Source organism: Quercus lobata, chromosome 9, assembly GCF_001633185.2.
Source record: "Quercus lobata isolate SW786 chromosome 9, ValleyOak3.0 Primary Assembly, whole genome shotgun sequence".
Classification (NCBI taxonomy): Eukaryota; Viridiplantae; Streptophyta; class Magnoliopsida; order Fagales; family Fagaceae; genus Quercus; species Quercus lobata.
The window spans coordinates 28,191,256-28,219,135 of NC_044912.1; the positions used below are offsets into that span (position 1 = coordinate 28,191,256).

At 36.3% G+C, this 27,880-nt stretch overlaps 2 protein-coding genes across 6 annotated transcripts; one reads left to right on the forward strand and one right to left on the reverse strand.

Moving 5' to 3' along the window:
- Positions 1-10,564: 10,564 nt before the first annotated feature.
- LOC115958955 (putative kinase-like protein TMKL1) lies at positions 10,565-13,313 on the forward strand. Its single transcript, XM_031077239.1, has 2 exons — positions 10,565-11,442; positions 12,544-13,313. The coding sequence occupies exons 1-2, from the start codon at positions 10,959-10,961 to the stop codon at positions 13,134-13,136; spliced, it is 1,077 nt and encodes a 358-aa protein (XP_030933099.1). The 5' UTR covers positions 10,565-10,958; the 3' UTR covers positions 13,137-13,313.
- A 2,986-nt stretch (positions 13,314-16,299) lies between these two features.
- LOC115959724 (U-box domain-containing protein 35-like) lies at positions 16,300-25,669 on the reverse strand. Of its 5 annotated transcripts, none has more exons than XM_031078250.1 (11): positions 25,497-25,669; positions 25,261-25,353; positions 24,086-24,316; positions 23,261-23,382; positions 23,059-23,180; positions 22,694-22,887; positions 21,553-21,872; positions 20,888-20,986; positions 18,692-19,120; positions 17,572-18,324; positions 16,300-16,855 (listed from the first exon to the last, which is right to left on the reverse strand). In XM_031078250.1, the coding sequence occupies exons 3-11, from the start codon at positions 24,294-24,296 to the stop codon at positions 16,673-16,675; spliced, it is 2,433 nt and encodes an 810-aa protein (XP_030934110.1). In that variant the 5' UTR covers positions 24,297-24,316; positions 25,261-25,353; positions 25,497-25,669; the 3' UTR covers positions 16,300-16,672. The 5 variants fall into 5 exon arrangements, with proteins under 5 accessions (XP_030934110.1, XP_030934109.1, XP_030934111.1 ...); XM_031078249.1 differs by having other exon boundaries at positions 25,465-25,669; XM_031078251.1 differs by lacking the exons at positions 25,261-25,353; positions 25,497-25,669 and adding an exon at positions 24,961-25,192.
- Between the last annotated feature and the right edge of the window lie 2,211 nt (positions 25,670-27,880).

Genomic DNA, 27,880 nt, shown 5'->3' on the forward strand with positions numbered 1-27,880 from the left:
GAAATTGAAGCAACTGTTGCATCATTCCTGATAGGGTAAGCTAGGCAGGCTCAGAAATGCATGGGGACGCTTCTTCAAGACTCCCCCTTGGTATGATAAACGTTATTTTTGCCGCCCCAGGGAGGACTAGTTCTTGTCCTTCCAGGGTACTGTCGGTGTTCCGACCTCCGGCCGAGGATCATTGCCAAGCGTCGAAGAGAGCCAGGGTGGACGTTCCCCTTTATTTGGGCTTTTCGGATAAGGACAAGGTTGGAACCATATAGCCCCATGATGATGCTCTGGTGGTCACGTTGAGAATTGGTGGGTACAATGTAAAAATGGTGATGATTGATCAAGGTAGTGTTGTTGATATAATGTACCCAGATTTGTATAAGGGGCTAGGTCTGAAGTCAGAAGACTTAGTAGCCTACAGTTCTCCTCTGGTAAGTTTTGAGGGAAGGATGGTCGCTCCAAAAGGACAAATCAGACTACTTGTGCAAACTGCTATGGACGTGGTGGAGGTGGACTTCATTGTTGTAGACGTTCTCTCTCCATACACGGCTATTATGGGTAGACCTTGGCTTCATATCCTAGGAGCAGTCTCATCTACTTTACATTAGAAAGTGAAGTACCCATCTGGAGGGCAAGTATTGGAAATAGTAGGAAGCCAGGTTGCAGCTCGGCAATGCCTAGTAGCGGCTATACAACATCGACCAGAGGCAGAGACCTCGGCTACTGCCGATAATAGATTATAGCAATTAAAACCCCCAGCATTACCCTTAGATGGACCAGCCGACGAGGTAAAGTGTGAAGATTTGGAAAGGGTAATTGTTGCCGATGATCCGAAAAAATTCTTCCAAGTTGGGGCTAAACTGCCTTTGCAAGAGAATGAGGGATTGCTGGAGTTCCTCAGAGCAAATCTAGATGAGTTCTCATGGAGCCCATATGAAGCCCTAGGTATAGATTCGAATTTCATTTGTCATCGACTCAATGTGAATCCTTCTGTAATTCCTAAAAGACAACCACCTCGGCGATCATCAAAAGAGCACATTGAAGCTGTCAGAAGTGAGGTGACCAAGCTCAAGCAGGCTGGGGCTATTAAAGAAGTTTTTTACCCACAATGGTTAGCCAATATGGTGGTGGTAAAGAAGAAGACAGGAAAGTGGCGAGTGTGCGTGGACTTCACGGACCTCAATAAGGCTTGTCCCAAGGATCCTTTCCCCATGCCGAAGATAGACCAATTGGTGGATGCAACCGTTGGTCTTCTCTGGATGAGTTTTTTGGATGTCTTCCAAGGATATCACCAAATACCGTTAGCTTTGGACAATTAAGAGAAGACGGCTTTTGTCACCCCTATTGGAAACTATCATTATAAGGTGATGCCATTTGGTTTGAAAAATGCAGGATCTACCTATCAACGGATGATGACTAAAATGTTCGAACCGCAATTGGGCAGAAACATTGAAGTCTATATTGATGACATGGTAGTGAAGAGTAAGATGGTGTCCGAGCATGTGGAAGATCTCACGAACATCTTCGGAATACTGAGAAAGCATAAGCTACGCCTGAATGCTTCAAAGTGTTCCTTTGGTGTAGGCTCCGGGAGGTTCTTGGGATACATGGTGACTCATAGAGGAATTGAAGTGAACCCAGATCAGATTAAGGCCATCAACGATTTACAAGCACCTCGGAATCCCAAAGAGGTGCAGAAACTGATTGGAATGACTGCTGTTTTGAATCGATTTATCTTCAGATCGGCCGAGAGGTGTCGTCCCTTTTTCCTTCTACTGCATAAGTGGAAAGGATTTGAATGGACTGAGGAGTATGCTGTGGCGTTTCGACAGTTGAAGGATTACCTGTCCAAGCCGCCTATCATGTCTAGTCCTGAGGTAGATGAGGTGTTGTTTGCTTATCTGGCAGTTGCCCCTCATACAGTTAGTTTTGTCTTAGTACGAGAGGACAGCGACGTATAAAGACCAATTTATTATGTAAGCAAGTCCTTTCATGAAGCTGAGGTGAGATACTTGTCATTGGAAAAAGCCATCTTGGCAGTGGTCCATGCAACACGCAAACTTCCACATTACTTTCAGGCCCATACTGTGGTTGTCTTGACTCAGTTACCTCTCAAGTCCATACTTAGAAGTGCAGACTACATTGGGAGAATTGCTAAGTGGGGCACAATCCTAAGCGCTTTCGACATCAAGTATATGCCTCGCACCTCTATGAAACGCCAAGTCCTTGCCGATCTGGTAACTGAGTTCGCCGAGTGCCTAGAAGAAGCTAACATGAAGCAAAATGACATGGATGAAAAATCGGTTGATCTGATCTCCACACAAGGCAGTCCCTCCTGGAGAGTATATGTGGACGTAGTAGCAAACCAAGGGGGGCAAGATTGGGGCTAGTTTTGATATCCCCTGAAGATATCATCATTGAGAAGTCCCTGAGGTTGGGATTCTCAACTACTAACAACGAAGCAGAATACGAAGTTTTATTGATGGGAATGAGTATGGTCTAGAAAATGGGTGGAAAGGTAGCAGAATTATTCTCGGATTCAAGATTGGTAGTTGGCCAAGTGAAAGGAGAACTGGAAGCCCGAGATCCAAGAATGCAGGGGTATTTGAGTCAAGTTAGGCGTATGCAAATGAAATTTGAGTCTTTCGACTTGTTGCATATCCCCCGAGGTGAAAATACTCATGCCGACTCCCTGGCAACCCTTGCCACCTCTTCAACACGGAGTTTTCCCCGAGTGATAATCGTCGAAGATTTGTATACCCCCACCCCACCAGAAAAGGACATACGTCAGGTTCATCAAGTCAATCTAGCGCCGAGCTGGATGGATCCCATATTGAAATTCCTCAAAAGTGACATCTTGCCCAAAGAGAAAATAGAAGCTGAGAAAATACGGAGGAAAGCTCCTCGGTTTTGGTTATCCAAGGACAAAATGTTATACAAACGGTCCTTTTCTAGGCTGTACCTACTTTGTGTACATCCCGAGATGTCAGAGTCATTCCTAGAAGAGCTGCATGAAGGCATTTGTCGAAGTCATACAGGGGGAAGGTCCCTATCACACCGGGCCATTACTCAAGGATATTGGTGGTCAAATATGCAGAAGGAAGCGCAGGAGTATGTTAGAAAATGTGACCATTGTCAAAAGTTTGCTCCAAATATCCACCAGCCTGGAGGAATTCTTAACCCTCTGTCCAGCCCTTGGCCTTTTGCTCAATGGGGGCTGGATATTGTCGGCCCTTTCCCTAAAGCCTTAGGAAACAAAAAGTATCTGCTGGTCGGCACAGATTATTTCACTAAATGGGTCGAAACTGAACCTTTGGCTAACATCAGAGACGTAGATGTTAAGAGGTTTATCTGGAAGAATATTGTCACACAATTTGGAACTCCATGCACTATTGTCTCGGATAACGGCCTTCAATTTGATAGTAAGGCCTTTAGGCAATACTGTTAAGGTTTAGGTATAAAGAATAAATATTCCACTCCGGCCTATCCTCAAGGGATTGGGCAAGCTGAAGCTGTTAATAAAGTAATAGTCAGTGGACTTAAGAAGAGGCTGGATGATGCAAAAGGAAAATGGGTGGAGGAATTGCCATATGTTCTTTGGACCTATTGAACAACGCCTCGACGATCAACAAGAGAGACTCCTTTTTCCATGAACTATGGAGCTAAGGCCGTCATCCCTCTGGAAACTGGATTCCCAACGTTAAGGACTAGTACATTTTCCTCAGACAGTAACGATGGGATTTTGGAAAAAAGTTTAGACTTGATCGAAGAGCGAAGGGAGAATGCAATGGTCCAATTGGCTTACTACCAGCATAAACTCAAGCAAGGCTATGGTATTAATGTGAAACTGAGATCGTTAGCCATAGGAGATCTGGTGCTGAGGAAAGTTCTGGGAACCACCAAGAATCCAGTTTGGGGAAAATTGGGCCTAATTGGGAAGGGCCTTATCGGATTACTTCTATAGCCGGAATAGGAGCCTATTATCTGGAAGACCTAGATGAAAAAGCTATACTTCATCCTTGGAATGTAAATAATCTCAAGAGGTATTATTATTAATAAAAGTAGTCTAGTTTGGGTTTTTCCTTTAATTTATGCTAATCATGCATCTTGTGTTTCCACACTAATGACATCTAGTGAGGTATTAAACAGAAACTAAGTTATGTCAGGTCCTTAGACCACAAACTTAGTGGAAATTAATGCCCTAGGACATCTATTGAAGTATTAAACAGAAACTAAGTTATGTCAGGTTCTCGAACCATAAACTTAGTGGAAATTAATACCTTATGACATCTATTGAAGTATTAAACAGAAACTAAGTTATGTCAGGTCCTCGGACCACAAACTTAGTGGAAATTAATACCCTATTGCATCTTGTGAAGTATTAAACAGAAACTAAGTTATGTCAGGTCCTTGGACCACAAACTTAGTGGAAATTAATACCCTATGACATCTATTGAAGTATTAAACAGAAACTAAGTTATGTCAGGTCCTCGGACCACAAACTTAGTGGAAATTAATACCCTACTGCATCTTGTGAAGTATTAAATAGAAACTAAGTTATGTCAGGTCCTCGGACCACAAATTTAGTGGAAATTAACACCCTGTGAAGTCTACTGGGTCACTAAGTGGGTTCCTTGGAAACTAATACAGCCTCTTGATATTAAAGTGCTAGGACCACTTGGGCTTATGCATTCCAAGATAACAAATTCTCAAATGTCGTCCTAAGATCACAGGATTTTTAATCGCCTATTGGAGATATAAACCCCACTAAGCCTATGAACATCATTTAATGTACAATTGAAGTACTGTAGACCCAACTTTATCCAACTTTTGAACATTCCCTAAAGTTTCAATTGATTAGAAACAATACGTATGTATCCAAGATGTCTCCCTGAGACCTCATAGTATTAATGGTTATCACCCATTTTTAATCCCCAATGGTTAATGTTTATAAGTTATTTTTTCTCTTGCAAACGAAAGATAGCCAAAATGAGTCCATTCAAATTAAGATAACACAGTGAACAAGTACAAAAATAAGATAAAACGGCAACAACAATAAGCAAATAAATACAAATATCCTTACAAATTTCCTAATCAAATTACAAAATAAGTCCTATTTTTTCAACTTAATTTGGAGCTTTGGAGCTTGGTTGACTAATTTGTCTGCCTTCAAGGTGGTGACTCCCTCTTTATCCTTAGTTGCTTCCCCAACTGGCATGACTGTGGAAGCCAAATCCTGTTGGAAGCCCTGAGAGGCCACCTTTGCCTCAGAAGCAGTTGCAGTCTTATCCAAGGAGGCTTCTGGAGGGGCGTTATTATCTTTAGCTGGTTCTGATTGGCCAGGAGGAGGAAGACTTGGAGGCAAAACCTCCTCATTAGGGTTAAAGGTGAGGGAGTGTCTTCACCTTGACTGGATGGAGGGGCTGAGGTGCGGATTGCTTCAGGGTAGAACACGTTCTCTGGCCTCCTTAACTCAGATGAAGCCTCAACCCCAGCTCGGTTAAGGGCTTCATCCCAAGTTTGGGCGCAGTAGATACGACATACCATTGGCACCTCTGCCCTTAGTGTCTCCTCCGTCTTAGCCACGCCGATTTCATAGCCTTTCTGCTCGGCCTCATTCGTTGCCTGTTCGGCCTTGGCTTTTGCTCTCTCAGCTTCCTCCCTGAACTTCTCAGCTTGCTCCCTCAGCTTTTAGGTTTCTTCCGAGTGCTTCTTAAGGGCTAAAACCTGCTCCCGGGCAGCTTTTAGCTCTGCATTTGCTTCACGCAAGCGCTTTCCCTGGTCCTGAGCCTGCTTTTGATAGCCTTCCAAGGCCGAGTCAACGCTCTTGCGAGCTTGCTCCTCAGCAAGTAACTTTTTCCTTGCATCAGCCAAGTCCTGCTCTGATTGTGTCAAAGTCTATACAGCCGACGCCCGTTTCTTTTTTTCATCGTCTAACTAACTGTGGCAGATATTGAGCATCTCATCCAGCTTAAAAGTATTTTGGATAACCTACAAGGAAGAGATTAATACTATAGTCAGTAAAAAATACACATCAATGAGTAATGATCACAAAAAGAAAAAGAAAAGAGTTAGCACTATACCATGCCCAAATATCTTTTATTATTGAGGATGAGTTTATTTTTCCTCACATTCTTTATTTCGGCCATGTCCTTTGGGAGTAACAAGGCCTCCTCTATAGCTGAGGCTACGTGACACCCAATGCCACCGTTGAAGTCCCTAATAGATGCATCATCTCGTAGGGGCTCCCCAGCATGCATGGATGCTAGTAGCCAGGCTTGAGGCTTAGGAGGTTGAGTGTCAAACCTCTCCTGGACTTGCTGAGGAAGATGGCTAGTCTTCTACTGCTTTGCAGCTCTTTGGGCATCTTCCTCGCGAGTCGAACGGGACTTGCCAGCATCCACCACGTCCTTCCCTTTCTGTTCCCTGCGCCTTTTCAATTCGGCCACATTAGCTCTGACTGACTGTTGAGGTTGATGAGAAGGTGAATGAGGAGCAGGAGGTGGAGACCTGGTGGGAAGAGAAGGAATCTGGGATTGCGTTGATTTCCCCAGCGCATTCTTCCCCCTAGGCTGATTCTCGATCAACTCCATTAAACTTCTTTGGGGCTTCCTTTGTATTCCCATTTCTTCAAGATCTTCCTCGGAGCGTATAGGTTGATCAAAAACACCAAAATCTGCCGAGGAGTCTGAGAGTTATACAACTTCTTCATCTTCCTCCTTCTCTTCTACTTCTTCTTCTCTGAGGACAGGCTGGGATGAAGAGGCTCTTGTTGAGACGGCGGCCACAAAAAGGGGCTCAGTGCGGAATGTATCCTGGGGAAGTGGGATACCTTCTGGAACGATGAACCCCTTGAAGGCAACACTAATACGGTGAAACCGAGGATCGCGGGTTCTGATCACGCACTTCGGCGCCTGGAAAGCAAACGAGCGGGGGGTGTAGCCGAGGATTAAATGGGCTGCCTGGAGTTGGCCGTCAGTTTCGTTCACGTATATCTCGGCTTTCAATACCCTATCTAAGCTTGCTTTGTTGACTAACTTAAGGTTGGGCTTCGTGAAACGTCTATCTGCAAAACCATTGAATTGAAATGAAACGTCATTAGGGATAAGAATACTAAGAGTCAAAACAAAACAAAAAAAAAAAAGAAAAAGGAAAAATATATATGAACTGGATATTATGGATCTATAATTGCATTCCCACCTGGTGTTCCTTCCTCCGTGGGGCATGGCAGACCATCATGCCACTCCCCAGAAAAGATAAGGAAATCCTCCTTTAAGTTCTCGTTTGAAGTGGGAAGACACTGAATTAGCCTCACCTCGGGATATCTCGATTTGAGATAATACCCCTGCCCCTTCAAATGATGGAGGGTGTACACCCAATTCACGTCATGATGAGTCAGGTTTAGGTCCATTCTCTCGTTCAAAGCCTCTATACTTCCCAGGACCCTAAACATATTTGGGGCACACTGAGTTGGGGATAACCTAAAGAACCTAAGGTAGCTCCTAGTAATCTTACCCATGGGGATGTTCATCCCGCCTTCTATGAAGGCAATCATGGGAATAACCACTTCCCCTGTTTGTCTAGCGTCGGCCCATTCCCCTTGGGCTGCATACCTCATACCCACCGTTGAGGGAATCCTATACTTAGAGCAGAAAGTTCTCATACTTTCCTCGGACTCAACTAGACATCGAAACTTACCCTTCTTTTTCCCCATTTTCCTAAAGGATTTAGTAGAGAAATTAACGAGTTTAAGATGAAAGCGGTAAAGGTTTTGAGAAAACTTACAGGTTTGAAAGAGGGTCCTTTGACAAGATTTAAGTATTTGTAGATGCCAGGAAAACGACGAAAAAGGAGAAAGACAGGTTCAGTGTATAAGTTCTAGAATTGTGTGATCGCTGAAGGTAAGAAAGAGAATTGATTTGAGAATTCCTTTATAGTCATGCAGAAGTTATGAGCGGGAAAGTTCCCGCTCGCGAAACGAGATAGACCCCCTACCGTTCAATTTACATCTTACCGTTGAACGTGAGAGACAGGGGCGTCGCCAAAATTTAATGCTGCCACGCTCGGGATACTGAAACGTTAGGAGCATGCCCAAAACATAAAAAGGTATGGGCTTGTGATATCAAAATCAATCTTTTCTCCCGAGGAGTCGAAAAACAAGATTTTGAGGGGCTATTGTGGGGGCCGGTTAATCAATAAATTATTAAAATCGTGTTAACTAGACCTGTGGCCCATCCGAGGACGTAAAATTGCTTGAGGAGGCCCATATCAGGTTATAAGGGTAACCAAATGAAAATGAGAGTAGATATCACGTGAGGTGAGTTCAGTATTCGTTCGAAGACAAAATCCTTCTCAGCAGTATGAGTCCGAGGACGACCTGAATGCCACATTGTTGCAAACATACTTTAGAGCTACATTACCACTGAAGGTGGGACATGGGACCAAGGGTAAGAAAGAAAAGGTAAATAAATATCTTTAACAACAGCTGCCTCTGCATTAATTGCCTCTCAACCCTCTAGCCGCATTAATGTGGAGGTGATACCTGAACAGTGATGAGGCAGCCTTACAGCTGCTGGTTGGAGGTTCTAGGAGGTGTTGGATGGGACAAGAAGGGATCCTCCGAACCCAACCTACACGTGTGTGGTGAAGATGACACCAAGAGGGCAGTATATAACATGGAAGAATGCATTGAGAAAAAAAGATCGAAATCTCTAAACGAGGAGTACTAAGAAGAAAACCTTATGAAATAAAGAACTGAACTTGTTTCAAGGAGAAATTGATCGTTATATTAGTGTTAATCCATCTATAAATGTTAAGTTTAATCGTTTTTCTTTTGGAGTTAACCTAGTTCTTTGACATCCACGCTCTACAAATTTATTGTTTGGACCTTTAACGTTCGAACCCGATACGAATTTGGGATCGTTACAAATTGAATCCTTACATTACATGAATAGTGCAAGAGGCACTAGTCAAAAAAAAAAAAAAAAAAAAAAAAAAAAAAAAAAAAAAAAAAACAGATGCAGACGCTTGAATCCAAAACGCAAACCAAATGGACACTATATATTATAATACTGAAATCAGTAAAAGTGTGAAGTCTCAAAAACTTATATATCAAAATATTATGAGATTAATAAAAAATAAAACTTTTAAAATTATATATATATATATATATATATATATATATTTGATGGAATCAGCTTGGCTAAAGTGGTCACCTTTTAAGTTGTCAAACACTTGTCACATATCACCATTAGAAGCAAGTCTTGTCTATTAATAGAGTAACGCATAGCAAACATGTCCTCGAGTCATTGACAAACGCGAGGTTGTAATGTAATTTAAGGCCAGTGGCGACTCTAGGATTTTTTTCTTGGGGGGTCAATAAAAAGATGTAATTTGGGTAAGAGATGAATCTTGTGCTTTATGAAGATTTTTTATTACAAATTTGTTATGTACTAGCAAAAGAATAAAAGATAAACTATTAAGTTCATTTGAAATAATTTTTTCTTAATACAATGAACATATTAATTATTTTCATTAAGTGAACTCTAATTATCACTACTTAAAATACTTTTATTTATGTGGATTTTCTAGTTAACTCAACTGGTAAAGTCTTTGATGGTTGAATAAAAGATCTGGGGTTCAATTCCCAGTTACACTAAAAACCGATTGGTGTCTTAGTTTGATGATAAAGAACTATTATTAAAAGCGAACACTATAAGTTGAATTTATCTATAAAAAAAAAAAAAAAAAAAAATTATCTATTAGTTTAGGACAATTATATGTTTACATTGTACTATCAATGTATGATTTACATTGTAAACTAAACAAATGTGTACTTAATATCTAAATAGGCTTTTTTTGAGGATTAAGATGAACCAATTTTTACTTTTGTCGTTGGGCTTTTTTTTGGGTTTAAAAAGATCAAGATATTGCTAAAAAGATCATATTTAACCTTATTTCAACTGAACTAAAAAAAAATTCAGGATGTTGAAATTTTCATTTTAGGAAGACAAATCAAAAATAAAATATAAAAAAATTATATATTATAAAAATACATTCCAGCTCCGGGGGTTCATTTGAACCCCCCTGAACTTTACCTAACGCCGCCATGTTTAAGGCTCTGTGTGGTAAGTTACGTGTTGGACCAAGTTCCTGTAATTAGACTCTCAAAAAAAAAGTTCCTGTAATTAAGGCGCTACTCTTTTTTTGGTAAACCAAGGTGGTACTCACCTCTCCGAAGTAAAAGTTAAACAAATCCAATCGTAGAATCTTAATAAATTACTACCCCCAAGAACAAATGAAAAACAAAAAAGGAAAAAGAAAAAAAAGTAACACAAACTCTGCAGATAATTATTGTGTCCTCTTAAAATATTATAAATGCGTATTTTTTTCTTTTCACATAATTGTTAGTCTTATTAATTAAATATATAGTAGACTCACAGTTGTTCATGTGAAAAATGAAGGGTACACATTTAATATTTAATAGTTTTCGAAACTCTACCGTCAAAAATTAGAGAGAAACATCACATGGCTATAGATCTGTCTTACTAGATTCAGCCAGCGTACATATGCTCTCTTTTTTTGTTTTCACCTTCTCACTACAAAATACAAATGTAAAAAGCCTCTCATGGTCCTTGGATCCCAATTGCCAATACTTACTTTCAATTGACAACTAGTACTTTATTTTTTTCCTTTTTTCCCCTCTAACATAGTTCACAAAAATCTTGGGTTTCACACCCAAACATACTTCAATTCTTTGATCTTCCTCATGTCCTATACTTTCAACTGTCATTAATAATGAACCAGATTTCCATGCTATCAATCACTTTCCAATCCAACACCTTCCACTCAGATCTTAATTCCTTGTTTTTTACTCATTCACACAATCCAAGAATGTATTAATCTATACTGTCATTCATAGTGGTTCTCTCACTAAGCTCTCAGAAAATAATCAAACTTTTGGTAGAATGAAAAACACCCACATGCTGAAACTAGTAGTTGGACTAGCTTCAACAATCTTGTTGATAATTCTCATACTTTACTTCTTCTTCTACCGCAAAAGAGTGTTGAGAAATGGTGGTGAAGATATAGAAATCATGGAAAAGGGTCATGGAGATGAGGAAATGATAGAGAACCTGGTGACTTTCCAAGATGGTGAAGACCTCGCAATCAGTGACATATTGGATGCTCCTGGAGAAGTCATAGGAAAATCCAACTATGGCACACTGTACCAGGCCTTGTTGCAGCGAAGCAACAAGTTGAGGCTGCTGAGGTTTTTAAGGCCAGTGTGCACTACAAGAGGTGAAGAATTTGATGATGTGATTCAGCTTCTGGGGTGTTTAAGGCATCCCAACTTGGTTTCTCTTCTTGGATTCTATGCAGGGCCAAGAGGTGAAAAGCTTCTTGTTCATCCATTTTATAGGCTGGGCAATCTGGCAGAATTCATTAGAGGTAAGCCACATTTCTAATATTCTATTTCTTTTCTTTTCTTTTGTATAGCTGGAAATGAAAATAGAAACCAGTCCAACAAGTATGTTTAGTTGAAAAGAGCTTCCAGTTTTTCTACAAGTAAAACAGCATATTAAAAACTAAAAAAATCAAAATCAAAATCTTTATCCTCCTATTCAGTTTCTCTGTTTTCTCAGGAAAGAGACTGAATAATTTTGTTTTTGGTTTTTTGATAAGTTGAATTAATTGCTTTCCTAATATTGGTAGTAGTTGCTTGATCTTGAATAGATTGTTGAATGATTTCTTTTTTCTTTTTCTTTTTTTGGAGCAATTCCTGATTTAATTAGGGAAAGGAAAAGGAAGTAGAATGTTTGATATATGTACAGCTTTCTAATTTTCCATATTTCTTTAATTTTCAGTCTTTGTGTTCTTCTGTTTCTCAAAAAAAACAAAAAGTCTGTGTTCTTTTTTTTTCAACCTTCTTTGTCATAATATCTCGGGTTTTCTTTTCTTTTTTGAGATAAGGATTTGCTTTTCTTGGGATCTTGTTCAATTAAGAATCTAACAATAAAAAGCAAGTTGAGGATCTATCAGCTGCACAATTACGAGGGGATAATTTAAGTTGATCATATGTTTCAAAAAGAATTTTCTTTTACTAAACTTTTGACCATTTCTCTTCAATTATTGCTCCCAATATTGATATAAAAATAGTGAAACAGAAAGGGATAGTAACATGGTTTTTACTTTTTAATGTTTATTTTTTATTTTTAGAGGGGGATGGATTAGACCTGCTTGCATGAATTGAAACGGAAATTGTTTTTTATGCATAAATTATGCACGTTTTACAAGCAACTAGATTGGAATCTTTTCCTCACCTACCATTGTCAGTTTCTCTTCCGTTTCTCCTTTGAAAATGGTATGAAGATAATGCTAGTTCACCTTGTTATCCTTTAATTTTTTTTAGACATTTGCTTCTTTGTTGGACATATCTAGCCTGCATATACAATCTCTGAAGCTGTTTTTGAGTTAATTTCTCTTTGTACCATCTATGTTCAACTAAAATTCAATCATTTTGAAAAGAAAATCTGTGTTTAAAATTGGCAGATGGAAGCGATGAATCTCACAAATGGGCCATCATTTACAGCATCTCCATTGGTATAGCCAAGGGATTGGAACATCTCCATACAGGATTTCTGAAGCCTATAATCCATGGAAATCTCAAGTCAAAAAACATACTTTTGGATCGAAAGTACCAACCATACGTCTCGGATTTTGGACTATATCTTCTGTTGAATGCTACTGCTAGCCAAGAAATGCTTGAAGCTTCAGCAGCTGAGGGCTACAAAGCCCCAGAGCTGATCAAAATGAAGGATGCAAGCGAAGAAACTGATATATACAGCCTTGGGGTAATCTTACTTGAACTGCTTTCAGGGAAGGAAGCAGTCAATGAGAACCCAACCTCTGATGAGGATTTTTACCTTCCTAACTTTATGAGAAATGCAGTTCTGGGGCATAGGATTGGAGACTTATTCCATCCCAACATACTTCTAAGAGACAGCAATGATGATCAAAGCTGGGTTACTGAAGAATGCATTCTCAAATTCTTTCAGCTTGCTATGGCTTGTTGTTCTCCTTCACCTTCTCTCAGGCCAAATATTAAGCAGGTCCTTTGGAAGCTTGAAGATATTAGAAAATAAGAAGCTTTAGGATTTTGCAGAGGTACCGATGGTAGGTCATTGTGACAATTGATTTTGGGATATTTATTGTATATCAATTCTCCAAAATCAACATGGTTGATGACAATGACAAAGATGGTGTCATCAAGGTATATATGAAAAGCGTAAATGAGTATACTCTCAAAGCCAAGTAGTTGAAAATTTTGGTTGTCCATCCAAACAAGGTTGTAGGGTTGCTAATATTTATGTTTATGGAGAAATATTAATTACTCGAAGCAAAAGTTGCACTTACTGGCCACCCAATGAGGATCATGGAATTGGTGATTATATGCTTGTCATCTTTCAGAATTCTTAATTGTCAAACATCAGCAGCTCAAGATTGTGTAATCTATCTGGTCCCAACTTTGACATTGTGGAGGGACAATTATTTTTAAAGAGATCCGCCATTAACAGATGCAATCTTATTATACTTGTATTTACCTCAGCAACTGGACCTGTAAAGGTTATTGAGTGACTATCTTTACCATGAAACTGGATGATTAGGCTATTTTGGATTTTCATTTACTTTGCAGTAAGAATGCCTGGAGCATTTGAATGAAGCTATCTAAATTTTTTTTTTGGGGGGAACATGAAGCTAGCTAATTTACCACACTCAAAACAGTCAAAAAGCTTTAGTCAATTTTGCATTGTTTTCGGCTACAATCTTAATCAATATCTTTTTATTAGAGTTGAATTTTGATATATCCATCATTGGATTACATCTTTTTCTTATATCTTTCATGCTTGTAAAATTTCTAGAAAATTAAAGATCAATAGTTATGTCATTAATAAATTGTTTAAATTACAAGTTTTTATAGCTAAAAATTATACATAAAATATAAATTTATAGATCATATAATAAATAATATCAAATTAATACAAAATTTAATATGTGTATTAAGAACGTAAAAAACACGCAATTCAACAGTTAGCCCAAGAAAAGGTAACATTGCTTTGTCATGATTTATTTAAAACATTAGTTTACAGTAGATTTGTAAAAATTGTACACAATCCAAATTCTTTATTTACCTCTACCAAAAAAAAAAAAAAAAAATCTTTATTTACCCGCTTATATGTATCCTGTCTTTTTCAAAACTCTCCCAAAAAAACTTTTCAAAACGCATATATTTGTTAGAATATTCATGACTCATGAGTAATGTGGTTAGCTGGTATTGAAGTGTCGCATTGAAAATTGTTGTCGTAGTGAAGTGTCACGTTGAAAATAGTTGAGTTGTAGAATATAAAGATTTAGGATTAAGTGAGAAGAATGTGGAAGAGAAGATTTTTTTTTTTTTTTTTTGGAAATAGTTTCAACCTATGGTTTTTAATAAGGGCTCTTTATCATCAGAGTAAGACAATAATCAATTTTTGGTATAGGTAGAGACTAAACCACAGATCTCTTATTCTACGATCAGAAACTTTACTAGTTGAGTTTACTGAAACCCATGAAAAGAAGAATAGAAAGAGAGAGAAAGAGAAAAGAAACAAAGAAAAATTTGAAGTCATTATCAATTAGTCTCATGCCTTAGCATATATTTATAAGACAAAGTTTAGCTACAAAATTAGTTGTAATTTTTAGTTACAAAATTTGTTGTAGCTTTAGGCTACAACCTTACTCAATATCTTTTTAGTGGAGGTGAATTTTGATAAATCCACCATTAGATTACATTTTCTTCTTATATCCTCTATGCTTGCAAAATTTCAAGAATATTAAATATCAGTAGCTATATTATCAATAAATTTTTTAAATTGCAAATTTTTATAATTTAAAATTACGCATAAAATATAAGCTTATAGATCATAAAGTAAATAATATTCGATTGATACAAAATTTGACATGTGTATTAAGAGTGTAAATAACATGCAATTCAACGATTAGATTTTTAAAATATGTAGTAATATTTATTTTATTGAGTGAATTTGTAGCCTTAAATTACAACCAATTTTATAGCTAAACTTTATCCATATTTATATTAGTGCTTATAGCATGATTACAAAAATACCATTATTAACATGATAAAAAAATAAAAAATAAAACTAGAAAACCTCTAATAGATACTTATTAGTGACAAGAATATGTAATTAATATAACATAATTGGACCTAAACCCATTGACTTAAAATTTTGGGTCAAATAATTTCATTATATGTTATATTAACCTTGCAAAACCTTGCAATTTAAGTGTTCCCAAATTGCTATCTCCCCAAAAATTTAAGTACAAGAATGTGTGGCTAATTTAATGTAACACAATTGGGCTTAAACCAAGTTTTTTAGTCAAATGATGTGCAACTAAACAAAACAAAACAAAATAAAAAAAAAAAAAAATTAATGTGCCTCTAGGTCCGTTTGGATCGAGCTTATTTTTGCTGAAACTGAAAACACTGTAGCAAAATAATTTTTAAATGTGTGAATAATATCGTAGGACCCATTTTTAATGAAAAAATTGCTGAAAAGTGAAATTTGTGGGTCTGTAAACAGTGCACGAGTATACTATTCACGGTTGACTTGGTCAAATAGTGTGGCTGGAAAAAAAAAAAAATCAAAAAACGTAGCCCAAGATTCAGCGGAAAATGCTGAATCCAAATGGGCACTATATGTTATATTGAGAAATTGAAGCTACCCTAACAATATTCCTTTTTACGCTCCACATGTCGTAATTGAATTTAATATGACTTTTATCCAAATTATTTTGCAAAATTTTAAAGATGCAAACAGAACCATCAGTCACAAGCATGTTTAGCATCACATTTCCGTTAGTTGAGTCAATTACAACTTCTAAAATACGTGCACAATTATTCAATTTCATAAGATCTCTCTCTCTCTCTCTCTCTCTCTTAAAGCCTATAATCTTAGTTTGATTCAACTGAAAATTGGATCTTAGACGAAGCTGCACTAACCATAGTAGCTAATATCGGATGACACAAAATATGCTATTTGATATTTTGAGACTTGCACTGCAGAATGGCCTAATAGGAGAACCACGTGGAGTTTATACATAACAATGATGTTCTAGTAACATTGTTCTAATAACGTTATTTAAGTGTTGTGAAAATATATGTAGATAGAAAAGTGTTATAAAAATACGTGTGAGTAAAAAAATGTTGTGAAAATACGTGTTGTATTGATTAAATAATAAAAACCGTTGTTTAAACAACATAACCAAACAAACCTTTACACTTTCAAAAGAAAGATGTTCTTTGTATGTACAATCCATCTTTCAAATTTGAAACCACATGCACTCTAATATGCAAAACCACACGGAGAAGTAGCACCTAAAACATTAACAGCTGACTTTTGTTTCTTGCTGCTTCTTTCCTTTTTTCCCCACAAAAAATATAATTACATGATGAGTTTTCAATTAAGGAATCCGCAAGGAAACAACTGTGTCAGCATTGTCCTAAATAATTATGAATGAGAAATGTCATTGGCCTCTAAACTAATCCACTATAATTACAAAAAGAAGGTTCATGATTCACTAACAATTGTCGATGTAATTCTGCAAAATCAATAGAGGATGGTTATTGGATTCCGGATTTCCACTCCACAACTGCAGAAAGAAGCGTGTAATTTGGTATCAGATTCTTATGAGGCAATGGCATATTTGTCATTGGAGATGTATCATTCTCTTCAAGCCATTGCTTTATTGCTCTGCGGTCATAAGTGTAACCATCCGCAGCAACGTAAGGATCGTCCATCACATCCTGTAACAAAATTAAATAACATTTCATTGACAAATTATTGCAAGAGGGTATTCATGAAGACAATGAAAGCTACAATCACTGTAGATTGTCAACAAACTAGTCAAGATCGGTCACATGTATTCTTTTTATCATTTACTTATACTAAATATAGGGGGTGTATAATTGAAGTTAAAAGAGGTTTATAGCTAATATAAATTAGCAAAAGCAAAAGGTCTATCAATCCCAATTTGAAATTGGAGAACTGAAAAACAGGAGTTAAATCTCAAATGTAATATAAAATATGGCCTTTTTAAACAAGCATTAGCCCAGACAGATCTATGTTTATACTACATCTGCTTCTTCCAAAATTACAAGACCTTTCCTCCCTATATGAGGTTGTACACTTTTACTTTCAGATTTCTAGGACCAACAGGTCACCATTTCCTGTACAAATAGTAAATACCAAAAAAAAAAAAAAAAAAAAAAAAAAAAAAAAGAAACATATCTAGGCATTAGAATATTTTAAATTGGTACTCACTAGATTTAAACTGAATCATATTGCTATGTCCAGACTCATAAAATTCAACCCACTTGATGAATAAAATTTAACAAACATCCAATTAAATATAACATGCAGCAAATCATTATCACAATGTAAGTTTACAAGAACATTAGCCTTTTTTTTTCCCCAAACAAAGAGCTATAAGATGTTGGCAGTAGAAGATTGTGCAGCATACCTTAAGAATTGGGCAGATGAAGTGGTTAGGAGGTGCAGATGGCACTCTGCAAGCTGAATCTCGAGCCCTATCAGCAACTTCTTTCAATCTCTCCAGTGCAGGAAGTACTTTATCTTTCAAATCAGGTCTATCTTGACGCCGAAGCTCAGCACAGCTCAGTCCCATTTCAGCCAATTCCTTTGCCACCTCAATTGGCCAATTCCCGCCTTCTTGATCCAAAATCTCCAATAACTTACCATCACTTAAAGCAGTTTCCACCACATGGGCTAGTGCTATTGCTGGTTTTGCAGTCAGCAACTGCAAAATCACCATTCCAAAAGCATAAACATCGGACTGTGGAGATAGTATCCCAGTCCTTTGATACTCAGGATCTATGTAGCAGAGTGTCCCAACAGGCCCTGCGTAAGAGCATACAGTATACATAGAAGAAACATCTGATTTAAGCATTGTAGAAAGGCCAACATCACCAATCTTGCTCACAAGGTTATGATCAAGCAAAATGTTTGCTGGTTTCAAATCACGATGGATTATTGCTCTTGGCTTTGAGTTGTGAAGAAAGACAAGAGCTGAGGCTACTTCCCAAGCTATTCGGCACCTCTCAAACCAAGGAATGGGAAGTGAACCATTTTTCTTGAGCAACCTGTCCTCCAGGCTACCATTCTCCATGTGCTCGTAGACTAGGCAACCACGATCTTGACAGGCTCCAAGAAGGAGAAGTAAATGGGGATGCCGAATTTTGCTCAAGATATCAAGCTGAAATCAAATGGAAAACATAGGTAAGTATTCAGTCAATATTTCAGTTGGGGTAATCCTATGTTCCCCCCTTTTAAAGTTTTTCCTTACAGAATAACAGGACATCACAAGGTATAAAGATTACCACTCATTATTTACAGGAACACAGCGAAGCATATACTAAATTGCCTTCTAATTAGTGAATAAGTGACAATGCACCTTGTAAACCGGAAACCAACTGAATTGCAGAAAGTGGGAAGGCTTAATTGCTAAAGTGTATGCTTAAATATGTGTACATAATGATCAAAGAACTATTTTTGTTTCTTCATTCAATTGACACTTTTTCTTTTGTTTTGGGGGGGGGGGGGGGGGGGTCTTTATAGTTTACCTCCTGCAGGAACTGCTTATTTTTGTGACTATCTTCGGAGTGAAGAACTTTCACTGCTGCAGTTGTATGATGCAGATTGCACTTATAAACTGATCCATATGCCCCCATCCCTATTTTAAGATCTTCAGAGAAAGATGAAGTGGCAGACACAATCTCTTCCCATGTGAACTTATGGTATTGCTGCACTGGACCAACAAGAGCATTCTCAAACTTTTTTTTCTCTTTAGCATCATGAATAGCCTTCATCTCCGCTTCTCTCCGTTGGGAGGCTTCTCTTTCAGCACATTCTCTCACATATTCAGCTTCTCTTTTTGCAGCTTCATGCCTCCCTTTCTCTTGTCTTGCTAATTCTTTGGCTCTCTCCTCTTTGATATTTATCTCCTTGAGCTTCATTGCTTCCTCCATCCGGCGTTCACTGAGATTGTGTAGCTGATCAAGGAAATAACAAGAGCATGTTACTTAAAGAAATGAAACAATTAAGAGATAATATAAAAATAAGTACCTAGTGGACAGACTAGTCCAACTGTAATGTAACACAAGATAGAACATTTCTGTTACCCAATTAGCCATCAGGAGAAATAGCCACAACAGATATATAATCACTAAGACTGATGAAGTACAATTAATTCAAACAAATAATTGGAAAACATTGATAATGCATTCCATCCTCCAAATATTTTAATTAGAGAACTATATACCATTTCATCCCTCCAAAAGATTGCACTAAATTGTGTCCTAGAAGGATTTCCATGAATTTGTCGATTGTATATGACGTATTAGTTATTACATGTTCTACTACTTTGTTCAGTGCTCCTTTTTTTTTATTTTTCTTTTTTTGGGTAAACTTCAGAAAAAGGCCTGCTGGATGATGTTCCCTTGTATACAAAATAGATAAGCAAATTTATGAATTCACATTGCATATATTTTTGTAAATAGTAATGATATTGACTCCATATATGATTCCCAAAGGAAAACATTTAGCTTGCAATATAGGTAGACAATTTATAAATTCTAGAATTACAAAAAATATAAAATAAAAGGGTTATGAATGCTTACTATGATGGAAGTCATGGCAAGAGTTTGGTTACATAGTTCACGTTATATTAAATTTCAGATGGCCTGAATGACTTAGCTCAACTTATTTAGAGGGGGTTTGGATAGCACTGAAACTATGTTTACGTTTTCTACGTTTTTTCTTTTTCTTTTTTCAACCCGCATTTGTTGACTTTTCCACGGTGAACAGTACATCCGTACACTGTTCACGGACCCACAAATTCCACTTTTCAGCCACTTTTTCATTAAAAAGGGGTCCCACAGCACTATTCATACATTTAAAAATTATTTTGCTACAGTGTTTTCAGTTTTCAGTTTCAGCAAAATAAATTCTATCCAAATAAACCTTTAATCATTAATCCTTAGCAATTGAGATCGGCTATGTGTATCTTGCTTCACTATTCATAGGCATGAATAAAGGAAGTCATGGCAAGAGTTTGGTTACATAGTTCACGTTATATTAAATTTCAGATGGCCTGAATGACTTAGCTCAACTTATTTAGAGGGGGTTTGGATAGCACTGAAACTATGTTCACGTTTTCTACGTTTTTTTTTTCTTTTTACAGCCCGCATTTGTTGACTTTTCCACAGTGAACAGTACATCCGTACACTGTTCACGGACCCACAAATTCCACTTTTCAGCCACTTTTTCATTAAAAATGGGTCCCACAGCATTATTCACATATTTAAAAATTATTTTGTTACAGTGTTTTCAGTTTTCAGTTTCAGCAAAATAAATTCTATCCAAACAGACCTTTAATCATTAATCCTTAGCAATTGAGATCGGCTATGTGTATCTTGCTTCACTATTCATAGGCATGAATAAAGGCAGTGGTGCAGTGTGGGGAGTTTGTGGCTAAAAAATTTAAAGGTGAAGCTGAAAAATCATGAATCTCACTCTATTTTCTCTGTATTTGTAGATACATTGTTAGAAGTATTCAAATAAGATATCGAAGATGAAGCAATGAAGAAGAAAGACAAGATGACTAAGGGACAAATAATTAATAAAATAGCCAGAATTCACCAGTCTGATCAAAATCCAAAATCTTGGAAAATCACTTATCTAACATGTAGCCAGCTTAGATGTAAAGAGAAACAGCAGCTAAAAGGATCTTTTGTAAACAAAAGAAAACCATAATTTACCTTCCGGGAAGCACCTATTGTCTCACTTTGAGCTATTGCATACATTCCTCGGACATGTCTGAGTTCTATTCTTAGCTTTTCCAGCTCAAAATCAATTTCCTGCCCATATAAGTGAAAACCAATGTGAAACTTCAGAAATACAAATACGTGTTGTATTGACTTTCAAATGTATATTGAAATCAACATATATATTATGGAAATTATTCTCTTCTCAGTCTTGAAAAAAAAACTTCTCTCTCAATTATTTAGATAAATGCTTTTTTGCAATATTACATAGTTGTCAAAAGAGGGTGTTTTGCACCTCTCAATCACCATAAACTATTCTCACGTATAAAGAAAAGTAAAGCAATGACTCTTTAGCAATGTACAATTTCATGATTTCTAGAATGCATGTATTTTAAAACGAAAGGGGAAAAAATCTTAAAAGGAAAAGGTTTGCACTACCTTTTATATTCATTAATGAAACTTATATGTCCTAATATTTTCAATGATACCAAAGCTATATCACATACAACTTAAATTCAAATATATATATATATATATATATATTATTTCCATCCAAAGCACATGCAGAATCCAACACAATTTTCCAGCAGGTAAGCATTTTTGGACAAGCAGCTCATTAGCACCGATATACAAAGTCAAAAGAAATTAGATAAGACTACCTGAGTATCTGATGAAGGATAATCGGTGAGAGCATCTGAGTTGGAAGCTTGATCAGAAATCCATGATTGATCATCCATTGGCAAGGTTTTGCAACTATAGGACCAATTCAATGCAGGTTCAGAATCTGCTTTATTGGGACAAGAACTCATATCATCCTTCCTTTCCTCAACATCCAAGGACTGGCATCTAGAATGGTTTGTTTCAACTGAATTTGTTCCTGTCTTAAGAAGGTTGTGGTTAATAGTAGCAAGAGCTTGAAATCGCTGCATTGGTAGTGAAGGAGAACAGAAATGAGAGTGCGAAGCAACCGAAGCATAATCTGTGCGTGCCAGGAAAAAGAAGAAGAGATGAGTTACAACTTTCATCCGGTAAAACCACCTCTCATAAATTTGTCATCCTTTAAATTATGAGCCAATAATCCAATTTACTAAACTAAAATCCATAAAAAATTGACATGTTTTCAAGTTTAGTTCCAATAGAGAGAGAGAGAGAGAGAGAGAGAGAGAGAGAGGATAACTTAAATCCTAGTTAGAACTGTTGGCATGCTTTATTTAGTATTGAAACAAACTTAGGTCAGTGTAGGAATGTAACAAACCCTTTGAGACAACGTAATTAAAAGAGTAAAAAAGAACACCACCCCCCCCCCCCCCCCAAAAAAAAAAAATTTTGGAAAACTTGAAGCACTGCAAAGATGCAGTGGCAGAATTTTGTGTTTGCATTTCTAGAAGCATATAGTATGCACAGAAATTAATTATTTGTATTTTTAATATGAAAAGGAAGTGTGTTTTCTGAAGAGTCTCTAAAGCATGTATTGCAGCTTTGAGCTGTATTCTGGCTTGCCAGCAGCAGTTGCTGAATCCTCCATCATTTTGCTGATAGAATTGGTACTTTGAAGGTCATCAAATATAAATAATATCTTTCAACATCATGTTTATGTGCAACATCAGGCAAAAACATGTCAAAATTTATTAATAACACATTTATGCATTATGTAAGACAGAGTAATAAAGCAAGCAGCAGAAATCCTTAAAAAAGAAAAAATAAGTACATTCCTCCACAGGTTAGTTTGAAAATGCATTTTATACCATACTCTTATTCATTGAGCAGATGTAGCTCAGAACTTAAGCAAAGTGCATATACCTGTCAGTGAGCTGGAAGTGTGGCTTGACAAACTCTGGCTAGAACAACTTGTTTCACTACTGTCATCTTTAAAGCTTCCATTCATTTCTGTATTGGATGGGCGTATGGAAGACAACTTTCCTCTCGAAACAACATAGACTGTACAAAATCTTGGAGTGCTCGCTGAGATTTTTGAGGATAGACCCTTAAGTTTCCTTCAAACATTGATAGTATCTTGTTAACAAGAGCATTCATGATGCAGATGGAGAATTGAGCTTGAAAGATACATATGAAAGAATTTGATGATATTTCCAATCTGTTCTTTTAAAATAGAAGATGATAGCACAAATGATAGTACAGATGACATAAACATGCTAAGTAAATACCTTGTGAACAAGCCACGTGATGAAGCTCCTATGACAAGCTTGTGGATATCATGCTTAGCAACCTCCTCTGCTATTGCTTTTTCCACATCATCTGATTCAATAACTATATCATCTACTTCCACCTATGTCCAGAACCAAGTGAGTTAAGATCCCATCCTTAAATTTATCCAAGATTAAATTTCAAAACACAAGATATATTGACCTTTTTCTGAGCGCACAATTTCTTGTAAGGAAGAAGCATTTGACTTGTCTGACAATTAATTTCCTTTATATAAGCAGCTGCTACATCCTCCCGTACTTGTGAAAGCGGAATGGAATTTCCCACTGGAATAACATAGAGAAGATTATTTGGTGAAAACCACAAATTATTTTCTTTTGCTTAAAATTATATAATCAAAAGTGGTCTTTCTAAAGTTTGAAATTTAAACACTAGGACAGTTTTTAAATTTTGAGAAAGTAAAGTGGAAGGATAGGAAAATCATCAAATTACTTGAGAATTCAGCTTCCAGTCATAGGTACTTCTTCCAATTCCCCTTTCTTTTTCCTCAACTCTCCCATAAGGCCATAATGGAAAGTATTAATCCTTACACAAAACCCAATAGTAAAATTTACTAGGGATGTATTCAAACCCCAGACGAGAATGTCCACATAAATTGTATGCAACATGGATATCCAAATCAATGATTTTCTGAACCATATTCATGCTAACGACCTTCAAGGTGGCAGAAATGGTATGAAATTTTCTGAAGTCAGCACTATTAGAATCCTGATCTATTTTTTGGGCAAGTGTAATGTTTCACATTTTGAATATAAACTTTATGGAAAATGGCATTACCAGATAGAACATTACTTCAATGACTACAAAAAACTGAATAGACCTGTCCTTACTGTTTTTTAAAAGGGTAAAATTAGCCCTTTTCTTATGTTCCTATGAAGTTTCTACATGAGTTAGGAAAATTTAACAAACTGTTGAAGTTTACATATCATTTCCCATTTGAACGCATGAATTTGAAGGCACATAGCTTACTTTGTGTAGGAACTCCAGTAATCCTTTCACGGACATGTATCAGTTTGAAGATAACCTTTCCCTCAGGAACACACTTCTCCAGTGCCCACTTTACTACATATTTGCTTTTTTTGTTTCCATTGACAGCTACTGCAACCACTGAAGATAAGGAAGGCAAAGATGCAAGATTGTCAGCTTCTTCCTTTACACTTTTCTCCATTACTGTGGCCATTGTTGCTAACAGAAATTAACCTGTAAAATCACAAAGAAAACCATGAGAGAACAGTTAGTTGCAGCCATGGAGCAATATACAAACAAATATTCAGGATATATATCCTGGAAAATGAGGGGTACCCTTGATTTCCAATTCATTCAAGAACTGCACAACAGAGATATTTGCAATAGCATAAAATTTTGTCCTTTTTTTTTCTTCTTCAAAATCGCCCACTATACATATGCCAAAGTCAAATTTTACAAAAGAAACATACAAAACCAACATGCCAAGGGCGAACAGAAGCATTAATGTAAAATCAGAACTGACAAATAAAGAATTTCCCTCTTTGTTGAAAAGATCATTAGAATATTCTTTTCTCTAAGCAAACAACGACAGACAACATAGAATCCAGAAGCAATACATCTCTAATTGCTCCAAAACATAATTTAAAAATAGAATTTCTGACCAAACCCACAGAGAGTGAGAAATGGATTCATATCATATTATAAATATAAATCAAATTCAAAGAACAAAACTTTCCAGGACACAGATAACGTTTTCCCAATGACAGACAGACTTGACATCCAAATCCGAGGTATAAATTTCATAAAAAATACTACTATTACTACTACTACTCAAACTTCATGCTGTAACAAAAGAAATTCAAAACCCAAGAGCTTACGTAGAGATTTGAAAAGTCCTGAAGTGGCACACAAATAATCAAAGAACTAGCTCAATGTCCATTCTTGAATTTTGAAACCCAGATGTAAACTTCCATGAAAATATGACTCAAACTACAGAAAACAAGAAACAATTTTGAAACCCCACAAGAATTCAGACCGACATACGGATAAAAGTCGATGAAATGACAAAAAAAAAGTTCAATGAAAACAACAAAATGCTTCAAATTCCCAGAAAACTGTGCAAAAGGAAATTCCAAAATAAACTTACAAGGACAAAATAGAAATAAAACCATACATACCAACCAGCTTTTCAGAACTTCAAACTATAAGCCCACTTAAACCAGTCTTGAGAAAGAAGGAAAACCCATCATTCTCTCTCTCTCTCTTTCTCTCTGCAAAAACCATTTCAAATACTCAAACTCCATTTTGAAATAAAAGAAAGAAAGTTCATATTTTGACACCATTAAGAGAATAAAAAAAAAAAGTTTATTTTTGGATATTACATAAGGTTTCATATATGACTTTAAGATAGTACCCCCACAAGCTACCGTGCCGTAGTCTATCAAATCTTCGGGAAATTGTAAGGAACAAGAGGTTATTTATATATATCTATGTCCGGTTAAATTTTCAACTGACATTTGTTTTCAAAGAGAGGTATCTATCTTCCTAGCTAGACGCTAAGCTAATCATTACTTTAATCTAAGCTTTCCTTATCTATAACTACCACCTTTCCGTTTGAAGAAAATCAATATCAATAAAATATTAATTAATAATAATAATTCATGTATTCAACTAGTTTTTTTAATAAAAAAGAAAAAGAAAAAGTGTTCAACTAGTTTATTTAAAAATTATAAATAATGATAATTAAGGGCCCAGATGATATTTTTTTTTATAATGCTAACAAATGTGGGGTTGTTGGTTTGTTAACGTGTTTTGGTGTTTCATGCAGTTTTTGACCTTGTAACTGCCCTACTGACCGAGGCAAGTTACAGTGTTACACACGGTGGCTTAAATTTTAGTTCCAAAACACGGTATTAGTTATAATTGTGAGATGGTAAAATTGTGTTTTTCTAACCACACCAAAAAAAAAAAAAAAAAATTAAGGGTGTTTAGTAGAAGAGTTTGAGTAACGTTGTTTAAATGTTTTTGATATAAGTGTAGGTGAAAAAGTGTGTAAATACATTTAAAATGCTCAAAAAGTTACTTGAAATGCCCTACCGAACTGCCCTAAAAATCTTGAAATATGTTAGGAAATGTTTGGATGCACTAAAAACCGTGGAACGCATACTTGGAATTGGAAATTTGGGACTAACCACCATTGCAATAATGTGTCTCCTGCGCGGTCGGTTACTGAACTTCACGTGTTTTAGAATCAGAAGCTACCTGGAATTTTACGTTAAAATTTTAAGGTTACGCGTTTTCTACAGATTTTTTATATACCCCTTAAGAAAGTAACAAAGTTAATACATAGCCAGATTAGAAAAATGTTCTGTTGAGCTTGTAGCTAGCTAGTATATTACAATCTTCCAGCATAATTTAGCAAAGATCTGGGAAAAATGTTTACCAAAAAAAAAAAAAAGAAGATCTGGGAAAAGGTTTCAAAAACTTTGGCCAAAAAAAGAAAGAACAAGCTGTGCTAAATTGGGTTACTAAAACTTTTTATTAGGAATTGCTATATTAGCTTACAACTTTTTCTGGATGATGGAATCTCTATAAGAATACGAGTAAGAGGTAAGGAATATACCAAATTACCAAGTAATTCAATCATTCATGCTTTATACATGTATTTTCCTCTCTTCTTTTTTTTTTTTTTTTTAACTTTCCCACAATTTTTTTCTTAAATTAAATCATGATTTATCCTCTCTTTTTTCTAGTAATAATCCCTAAGCTTGAATTTCTTTAATAGTTTAGTGATGCAAATATTCATATAAATGATAGCTTTTCAATTAAATCTCTGAAAAAGAGGAGAAAAGAGCTAACAAATTGGTCCTTATCAATTAAGTCTTGGATACCTATCTTTAAAGTACCTATAACATTGTAACATGTCCATAGATAAGCCTAAAGTCTTTCTAAGTCAACTAAATATCGATTTCGTACTTAATTTTTATGTTTTGGGAAAACAAATTCCCACCTCATGTTTCACAAATAGTAGTATTTGGTATTTGATTGGATGGTAAGTTGGACTAAAATTTAGCTTCCCTTTCATGTCAATTTCGCTCATTTAATGTGACCAAACAAGAGACAACTGGATTTAGATTCAATGGGCACACACATAGGCCCCTCAAATTGTTGTCATGAAAAGGATTCCAAGTCACATTTTCCCCCTTGAGTGTTTTTCTTTATTACTTTATACTAGAAATCCTTTTCCCCTTGAGTTTAATTGAAATGTAAGTATATATTAAATTGTTGACCTTGGAAAGCTGCATATTTTGTTGGCGCCTTATGCGACTTTCAAAGAAGGATAGGGAGACTTGGTCTTTTAAGTCTTTTTCTATTGAGTTACAGGGCTGAGTAATCACTTTCATAGTACCGAATGTTATAGAATATTCAACACATAACAGTGACAGTGAGATGCATGTGTTTATTAGTTGAGTAGTTTAATCTCCTTTACTACTTAATCAAGAAAAGATTGGACAAAAATGCTCTATCGTCGCTGCTTCCATAGCCCTATTATACATTTGGACTAGTCTTGCATAGTAAGTGATGTACATACCTAACTTAACAATTAATGGAGACAATGAACCTATCTTGAATGTTGTCTCTAATTAACTTGACTGAGTTTCGTAACAATGTGTCGATTTTGATGGGTACGTACATGTAGTTATAGCTGCTGATGACTTTTGAGCTAATCTATTAATGAACCAAGAATATTCTAGGTAATTTATTTTTGAAGCAATATCCTAAAATGCAAAATCACTC

Excerpts from the sequence above, each read along its gene's own strand:
- LOC115958955 (XM_031077239.1), top strand. The coding sequence starts at position 10,959 with ATGAAAAACACCCACATGCTGAAACTAGTAGTTGGACTAGCTTCAACA. Across the intron at positions 11,443-12,543 it reads TCTGGCAGAATTCATTAGAG|ATGGAAGCGATGAATCTCAC; the intron begins GTAAGCCACATT and ends TAAAATTGGCAG.
- LOC115959724 (XM_031078250.1), bottom strand. The coding sequence starts at position 24,296 with ATGGCCACAGTAATGGAGAAAAGTGTAAAGGAAGAAGCTGACAATCTT. Across the intron at positions 23,383-24,085 it reads TACTGGAGTTCCTACACAAA|TGGGAAATTCCATTCCGCTT; the intron begins GTAAGCTATGTG and ends ATGTTATTCCAG. Across the intron at positions 21,873-22,693 it reads CACTTCCAGCTCACTGACAG|ATTATGCTTCGGTTGCTTCG; the intron begins GTATATGCACTT and ends TGGCACGCACAG.